The following is a 9290-nucleotide window of genomic DNA, read 5'->3' on the forward strand; positions in this document are numbered from 1 at the left end:
AGCAGCAGCAGCAGCAGCGGCGGCGGGAACAACAACAACGGAAGCACCGCCGGTGGCCGGGAACAGCCTTACAATACGCGGCAGCGGCGGGGCTGAGAGTCGTCAGCCTCAAGCAAACGGCAGAAGCGGGAGGGGAGGGAGGCGAGGCGGCGCGGGAGACGAGGCGGAACTGCCACCAGCAGCAGCAGCGGTGGGAACAACAACAACGGAAGCACCGCCGGTGGCCGGGAGCAGCCTTACAATACGCGGCGGCAGCAGCAGCAGCAGCGGGGACTCCTCGGGAAACGGCGAAGTCTGCCGCCCCTTTGCCTGCCTCCTCGCCTCCCTCCCCGCCGCGGAGACAGACCAGGGTACAGCAGCGCCGAGAAAAGGGAGCCGCGACCAACGTCTGCGTGTGCGGCGAGGGAGAGGAGGGGGAACTACCGAAGACTGCGCCGCTTTGGAGAAAGGCATCCAGTGGGAGCGGCGACAGGAAGCGGCGGTGGAGGAGGATCACTGTACACTCGGGGTGGTGGAAGAAGACTAGGGCGCAACCCTCCGTGGTGGCGGCGGCTGAGGAGTGTTTGGGGTGGCGGTCATCGAGTTCTCCCCTTTTATTTTCCTCCGAGACCCGCCGCGGGGTGCTGGTGGCTTCTTCGTTGACGAGACCCTCTTTTCCCGCTTTCTTGTTTTCCTAAGGGGGGGAAGAGGCCTCTCCCCCCCTCAGCCCACATAACACACCCTGTTTCTTCCCCGCCTGGCGTGCACCCAGTGCGGTGGTTGGACGAGTGCTGGTGCGGGCGCTCGCTCGCTCTGTGTTTGGAATATGGTTGGGGAAATGGAAACGAAGGAGAAGCCCAAGCCGAGCCCCGATTACCTGATGCAGCTGATGAACGACAAGAAGCTCATGAGCAGCCTCCCTAACTTCTGCGGGATATTCAACCACCTCGAGAGGCTGCTGGACGAAGAAATTAGCAGAGTACGGAAAGACATGTATAATGACACATTAAATGGTAGTACGGAGAAGAGAAGTGCAGAGTTACCTGATGCTGTGGGACCTATTGTACAGCTACAAGAAAAACTATATGTGCCTGTAAAAGAATTTCCAGATTTCAATTTTGTTGGAAGAATTCTTGGGCCTAGAGGGCTAACAGCTAAACAACTTGAAGCTGAAACAGGATGTAAGATAATGGTCCGAGGCAAAGGGTCCATGAGAGACAAGAAGAAGGAAGAACAAAACAGAGGCAAGCCCAATTGGGAACATCTGAATGAAGATTTGCATGTATTAATCACTGTGGAAGATGCTCAAAATAGAGCAGAAATCAAATTGAAGAGGGCTGTGGAGGAAGTAAAAAAATTACTGGTACCTGCAGCAGAGGGAGAAGATAGCCTTAAAAAGATGCAGTTAATGGAACTTGCAATTCTGAATGGTACCTACCGAGACGCCAATATCAAATCACCAGCCCTTGCCTTTTCTCTTGCAGCAACAGCCCAGGCTCCAAGGATTATCACAGGGCCTGCGCCTGTTCTCCCACCAGCTGCCCTGCGTACCCCTACGCCAGCTGGCCCTACCATAATGCCTTTGATCAGACAAATACAGACCGCTGTCATGCCAAATGGAACTCCTCACCCAACTGCTGCAATAGTTCCCCCAGGACCTGAAGCTGGTTTAATTTACACACCTTATGAATATCCCTACACACTGGCACCTGCTACATCAATTCTTGAGTATCCTATTGAACCCAGTGGGGTATTAGGTGCGGTGGCTACTAAAGTTCGAAGGCACGATATGCGTGTCCATCCTTACCAAAGGATTGTGACCGCAGACAGAGCCGCCACCGGCAACTAACCTATGACCTTCTGACCTCTGAACTCTTCACCCAATGATGACCTGACCATGCCTGCCTGCTGATCAGTTAACTGGTAATCGCCTTTGCTTGCCTGTCGTCAGTGCAGCGAGCTGAGGCACTTGTCCGTTCGTCTTACCATCTAACCAAACAAAAAGACAAAGAAATTGTTGTCCTCCAACTCAGCTTTTGGTTTTTCTTTCTGTTTGGGTGAAAGTGGTTCTAGAACCTGCACTGAATAGTAGTAAAGCAATAAGGCCCAATTCATCCCACAGCACTGATCATCTTTTCATGTCCTACCCTAAGCGAACGGTAAGAAGGCCTCACTTCAGAAGGGGAGACAGATGGCCCTTAACTACTCAGTGACAGAGGCAGTTACTGTGAGAGACTTCTAGGAACCTTCTTCTCATAGCGAGTCACAGCTCTCTGAATGTACTGTGTGATGATGCATCATGCATGAACCTTTGGTCAGGGATGTCATTGGTGAAGTGATTTCAAAAAGTATTCAAAATTTGATATGCTGTTTAGTCACTACAGTGCCCTCAAAGGGCAGAAGTTGCAGCCTTTTTTATATTGCCTGCCAGAATTTGAAGTATTAGAAGTGTGCCATGACAGAAAAAACTTAAGGAATTTTGAGAAGTAATGCAAAGAGCAAAACTGCAACACTATTTTTAAAAAGATAAATATCTGAGTTAAAATTACTGAACCTTTATTTTACAACCTCCTTTAAAAAATATACGAGAACAAGGTACATGCATTATGTGTCACATTACTGGGCAAACTGTTCAAATATTTTTTTTAAACCTCCCTGTATAGAAAAAAAATCATTAAGGATGTAAAAGCCATGCTTGCCTATTTGCTGTATACATGTAATGAAATTGTAGATAAAGTGTAGTGCATTGAAACAAATGAACAAAAAGTAGATACTTTTACTATACAAGGGTGCTGGTGCAGAAAAAAATATATATATTTTTGGAAATGTAGCATTTTATACTTTCAAGTGTTATAAAAAAAAAAAGAAAAAGAACAAAGAAACCCTTTATTTCATTAAATGATTTTTTCTGGTGGTTGTCAAGAAACAAAAGACCAAAAGAGCCTTTTTGTCTTTCTTTTTTATTTTTTAAGTATTGGAATAAGTCTAAAGAAAAGAAAGTGCCTTATTTTCCTTCATGGTCATTTAGTCAAGTGTCTTGTAAGATCAGCTCCTCCCTCAGAATACAAGTTAATGCATGTTACTCAGTCGCCCGCCCAGTATGTGAAAGAAGATTTGAGGGGAGACAAATGAGTTGATGGTTTGAATTATATGATTTTTGCCACGTTACCTTGATAGAAATTTGCCAAATCTGATACTGTGAAAAAATTTGATAACTTTTCTAATGTCTGACAAGTAAGTTTTAAAACATCATTCTTTTAAAATCGTAATCGAGTGCTTTTGGTTATTGTGATATTTAACCGCAGCCCATAAGGTTCTGAGATAAAAATTATGTGTGATCTGAACATCAGTTTACAGACAAAAGTAGAACTTTATTTTATTCAGAGAAGGGGGAGGGGTGTGTGTTGGATTTTTTCTTATTAAATTGGAGATAATAGTATTCTTAGTGAACTTTTTCACAAAAATGAATCTTTGTGATTTTCATTCTGGACAACAGTATATTTTAATGGCCCAAATTTAATCAGACTTGTTTCTACCATACCAGATCACTTGGGTAGTCTGTATCTTTGGTGGTTTTAGTAACCTAAGAGGCCCCCCACCCCCTGACGCACACCTTTTTTTTTTTTTTTTTTAAACTTAAAAAAATAAAAACTGGCATCATTGTGCATATAAATGCTCAACTACATGTGAGTTTAAGCTTCCAGTTTCTCATGAAATTCAGTTAGGTTTGTAGTTGAAGCAATTTGTGCACAGAGCCGACTACATCTAAACACTCAAGTTAAATAATCCTTAACTGCTCAGTACCGGATGTGGCAAATACCAAGTGGCAGCGGAGCCCCCGCTCATCAGCTCGTTCCCTCTTGCACACCTTCACAGCTTCACGGTCACAGGTCAGCAGTAAGCTCAGTAAGCACCTTCGTGGTGACCTCCTCCATCATCTTGTCTCACTTGGAAACCGTTTTCAGTTTATTTACTATGCAATAGACATTCATTGTTTTGTATTCAGCTAGCGTTGGTTTAATGTGCCACTGCTTTGTCTTTCTGTTACACATACAGTTGTTTTGATTTATTTACAATATATGCTGTGCCATTTTGATTTTTATTTTGTTTGGTTGGTTGAATAAATTTGCGACACTCGAACACTTGAGGTGATAGTAGTTTAAAAACAATACCAGTATTTGATCCAGTTTCATCTCAACTACGTTATACCTGGACATTTTAGATGTTTATCAAAGGTCTTTTATGGGGAAAAAAGTAAATGTATGAAATAAATGTGTGACATTTATGAGTAATGTTGGCTCTGAACAAACTTTTGAAAACTTAGTTGATAAAATTTTGGATCAACTGAAAAAAGCATGACTTTTGAAATCTCTGAATGCCTTGGTTCTCAGTATTATCATTCTTTATTGAATTTATTTCTTATTAAAATATGTAGTTTTTAAGACTTCTTTTCTGACAGTATTATGTAATTTTTTAGCGTGGGTAGATGGGAGTGTCGCTTGTATGTTACCGTACAGCTGACATGTATTTTTGTCAATTCTTTATTATCTTAGTAGTTTCATGCTATGTATGTATCATAACCAACCTATTGCCTATGAGAAACATGTAAGATAATGTATTTACAGCCATTGTTACAAGTTTATAATGTATTTTTCTATCTTGTTTTATATGTATGTTATATAACATTCAAAAAGAATTTTTTTCTTGATTGAGAAAAGGATACAAAATGCAGAATCCACAATTTTGATAACTGAAAATTGCCAATTGTTTTGCAGTACTTTATTATATTGGGCGTCTTGTCTTTCTTGGGCTTTTAGTTAGCTAATGAATGAATACATTAGACACTTTGGGTTTTAGTTGGGATTTTACATAGCTTGCATTTTAATTCTTTGGTTCTTTGCTGTTTCTATTAACCCATAGCATTATTTTAATAAATGTTATAATACCAACCTACTAACTCTGGACTATGTCTGTTTATTAACCTTTTCGTGTTTAATTAAAATAAATAAAGACAAAAGAATGTAAAGTCTTGAGTTACTGGACTAACCCTGAAGAACGTGACCACAGATAACATAGCGTGACTTGTTTTTATGTTGTTTGTCAGCTGACAATTGCGCACACTACTGTTAAAATGGCTTTGGTTATTGTGGCCTTTTTACCTTGGGGGGTAGGTGCCAGTAGAGATGGGAACAAAGTAGCATTGGTTTGAGGCTTTCTTCTAGTCTTGCCACTTGCCTTTCAGCCTCTTGCATTACTAATTCCACACTTTCTTATTTTTCCTTCTCCAAAATAATCACTGTCAGCTCAGTGTAAAGAGTAAAGAGATTCATTTGTTGTGATGATATACCCCAAAAACCAGTTTGATTCTTTGTTGAACCATTTCTTTTAATTTCTATTAAGTAGGTAATTTTATGGTCATACTATAAAGCAAAGAATCTGATGAGGCTTTGCCTTTATTCACATTTGTGTTTTAATTGGACATTTTTCCTGTATAAAGTGTTGAACTGTTTTAGCCATGCTTCCTTTTGGGGTGGGGTGGGGGGCTCAACCAGGTAAAGCCAAAGGTGGAGTGGCCCTGTTTCTCAGGACAGTCCAAAGTAAGCCATTAACAATGACAATACACCCCGCCTCTCTCCTCGTGTAACCCCCTAGTGAGAGATGCAATAGCATCCTTGAGTTTTCCTGTGGTGGTCTTTCTCTCTCACCCTCTTCCAAAATACAGCCAGAATACTCCATTAATACAAGAAGTTTAAGGGAGAATGACAGTGGCATTTGAGAAATTATATCTCATTCTTTCTTGCATGCAAGTCAATTTAAGATTAAGTATCTTCATGCTTTTCTTGGCTGCAACTTAGGTAAATTGACCTCCACACATGAATTTTTTAATTTAACTTGACGTACATTTTTATTTCACAGATATTGGTAATTTCCTTTTCTGTAAAACAGTTCTCCTGGGTAGTAAGTTCTCAGGATGAATTTTTATGTTTGTAAATGTTGGCTTATTTTTGTAAATTACACTATTTATTTTAAAGGTCTAAAACTTGGGGCTGAATGAGTTACATGTTATAAAAGACGTTAACTATACCGATATGCCATTAACCAATCAGACTGTCAAAGTACTCCCATATTTATAATTCCCATAGTATATCTACATAAATGAATTACATAGAATAGTGATAACAGCTAATTTAATCATCATAGAGATAGTTGTTTGAATCAAACAAATGTTTCTTTGATGGGGGGTCATATATTATTGTCAGGTAGAGCTTTAATATTCTATCTGTAAATGTTCTCATTGCCGTACAGTTCATATATTATTTTGTAAAAATTTGAAGATCTGTCAAGCTGCTAATCTATAAGTCATCATGGTACCGTGTCACTTAAATTGATGAATTTCTATGCAACTCACTGCACTTTCTCTGAAGCCTATGAATATAGTCTCATCTCATTTTCAGTTAATGGTACTTCATGTATAAGTACGTCATATTGTCACCTTTTATGTTGGAAAAGTTGTAAAAGACTTTTTAAAAAGTGCAAAGAACAGTACAAATCCTATTTTAATACAAGTTGTAATAGTATTAAAAATGAAACTACCAAATTCTTAGAATGATAAAATGTAGTCTGTTGCTTTATACTATCATTTGACAGAACAATTGAAAGTTAAGCTTCCAGTTGAGAAGTTGGTAAAATTAATGTACTTAGTAGTTAAGCATGTTTTTCTTGGGCAAAATGTCAGGAAGAACGTAGCATGAAAGAGGACACACACCCTAGTGCAGCCGCTTGCCCACACACAGTAGTCCCCCCTGAGCTGTTGAAGCACCCTGTTCACAAAGGCAAGATGTATACGTTCATACACAAAAGAAGTGGTTAAGATTTTCTTCTAAAAAAAATTAAAAATACTAGGTAAATAGGATCTAAATTTTCTAGTGCATTGAAAGCAGATAATAGGTTTAAATGAAATTGCTCATTACCAAATCAAGAGTCGTCTTTACCAGTGAAGCCTAACACTTTTATATATCCTATATGACAGTTCACGGTTTCTCCAGTTTTTTGTTTTTCGTTTGCTTGTTTGGGATAAAATGTGTTTTTCTTTGGTAACAATTAGCTATTTCAGGATTTCTAGCAAGTGATTTTTAGTAGAATGAAATGTAATGCTAAATTATAATAGCGAAAATGACTCAGAAAACTTTTTTGACTCACGAACTTTCTAAGAAGTGCCCAAGGTAGTTTTTTAACATTGTCACAATCCCTTAATACCTTTATCTAAAATAGAAAAAATACTACATTTTATAGGCAACACTTTTAGAAATATTCATATGGTACACACATGTAATTTTGTCTGTGGTTTCTTTCATGAAAAATTAATTTGAAATGCCTTTGTTATAAAGAGACTTAAAATTCTGTGCAACCTGGTACTCAATGCTGAATCAAACTGGTTCACCTAAGCGTAGTGCTCTCCTGTCTGTGTTTCTGCTGCACTAATTGCCAGGGGTGGGAGAGAAGGAGGAAAAATTAATTCAGAGTAGAAGTGGATGGCAGGTGCAGCAAACAGCAACACAATGTTGAGTTCACATCGCTTAGATTTTGCTGTCCCTTCTTGGCAAAAGACATCACCTGTGGAAAAAGCTGAGCTCCCAGGGTAAAAAACTATATATATATATTTTAAATGGTATTATTGAGAAGTTTTGATTACCAAATACATCTTTTATGGTTTATACTGTAGTGGTGTGTGTAAGACATTTAGAACTTGTGGAAATTGTATATATAGAGAAAAGTTTGCATAGGTTTCAAACCACGTGTGAATGGAGAACCACGTATGACTGTACATGAAGTGCAATAAAACCAACTGGAAAAAGTGCATGTGCTTCATCCTCTCCAGCCACCTGCGGCCCACAGTGCTGCTTACACCCCTCCCCCACCTGGAAACGTCACAATACAGACTGCACATTTCCGTTTTTAGTTTCTGATGCTTTTAACACTACTTAAAAGATAATCTGACATTATGGAGCTCTGTCACTTCACTGGAAGGTGACCATAGTATTTGCCTTGATTTCGGTGATGAAGAAAAGGAAATCAATAAACAGACTTTTACAGTATTCCTCAGCTGGGTGTACATACAAAATAGTTCTCATCTCTAATTGAGAAATAGGTACAATTTATAGTCTTTACACATAAGAAAGAAGAAAGGAATGCTGCCAAAGCTCGGTCTTGTCAGCTATGTGAAAAGGACTAGTGTCAGTTTCTTGAACAAAGCAGAAGAATTGATAAAAAGATTGCTTCTGGTAGCTTGAATCCTGTTCTTTGAAGATTTTATCTTGACATCCAAGTTTTATGACTCCCCTGTACCTGCACTTTCCCAGTTCTTACTTGTCCATATGATCTCCGAACTTCTTCTTTCTGATCCCACGAATCCTCTTTGTCTTTGGCAGTATTTGTCACACACACTTCTCAAAGTAGTTGGCAGAGGTACGATCCGGAGAACGACTGTGTTCCAGCAGCCCACAGCTGGGGTTTGAGCTGGCCTGTGCAGTGTTGCTGTTGTAATTGCCTTCCATCATTTAAAGTCTAAAGATTAGACTTCAAAAAAAAGTTTTCACAAGGTCCACACTTCAAAATGCCTAGAATGCTGAAGGCTGCATTGTCACGTGGTAGCCATCAAGTTGAAAGTAATTTTGATACTCCCTTAAAACCACGCACTCCCCAGTTTGTCATCACCCCCCCTTACGCGCGCACCACACACACACACACACACACAATCACTCCTTACTGCCCTTGGTTTCACAACTAACTCTTGATTTTCTTAATCCTATCTTGCTTTAATTTTACCCTCAACTCCCTGGTTCCTGTAGGTATCTGAGCTTTCCTTTCCAGATCCAGAAAATAATTCTGACTTCAAGCCTCAAAGTAACTTCTCAAAAGGTATAATTTGTAAAGCAGGTTTTAATGTTTTTCCTCCTGGAAAAGTCAGATGAGTATGTTTCTAAATTAATAAAAAATGATTAGCCTATCATTCACGTTATATTAATATTTAATTAGGAATTTCTGTTAAGTGAGTGAAGGGGGTAGATGACATTTGGGTTTCCTTCCTAATGTAATTTTTTAAAATTATCAGCTACCTCTTTATAGTAACTCTCTGTGGTCTTGGCTAAAAGAGGATAGTGGTGATAATTTGTGATTACACTTTTCCAGAAAATGTGTATTAAAATTAAGTTTTTCCAGTCGTGCTATTTTGTGAAATACATAGAGTACACACCATCGTAAAAGTGCTTATTTGTATGTACGGGCTATACAACAGTTCCAGAGAGCATCTC

General features: G+C 39.3%; 1 protein-coding gene across 1 annotated transcript; it reads left to right on the plus strand.

Annotated features, from left to right (window-relative positions):
* The first annotated feature begins 805 nt into the window (after positions 1-805).
* Positions 806-8733, plus strand: LOC117804040 (protein quaking). Its single transcript, XM_034669426.1, has one exon. It carries the CDS (start codon positions 806-808, stop codon positions 1826-1828), a length of 1023 nt encoding a protein of 340 aa, XP_034525317.1. The 3' UTR covers positions 1829-8733.
* The last annotated feature ends 557 nt before the right edge of the window (positions 8734-9290 follow it).

The sequence above is a fragment of the Ailuropoda melanoleuca genome, chromosome 10, assembly GCF_002007445.2.
Source record: "Ailuropoda melanoleuca isolate Jingjing chromosome 10, ASM200744v2, whole genome shotgun sequence".
Taxonomy (NCBI): Eukaryota; Metazoa; Chordata; class Mammalia; order Carnivora; family Ursidae; genus Ailuropoda; species Ailuropoda melanoleuca.

What these genes read in the sequence shown, in the direction of transcription:
- LOC117804040 (XM_034669426.1), top strand. Translation starts at nt 806, where the DNA reads ATGGTTGGGGAAATGGAAACGAAGGAGAAGCCCAAGCCGAGCCCCGAT.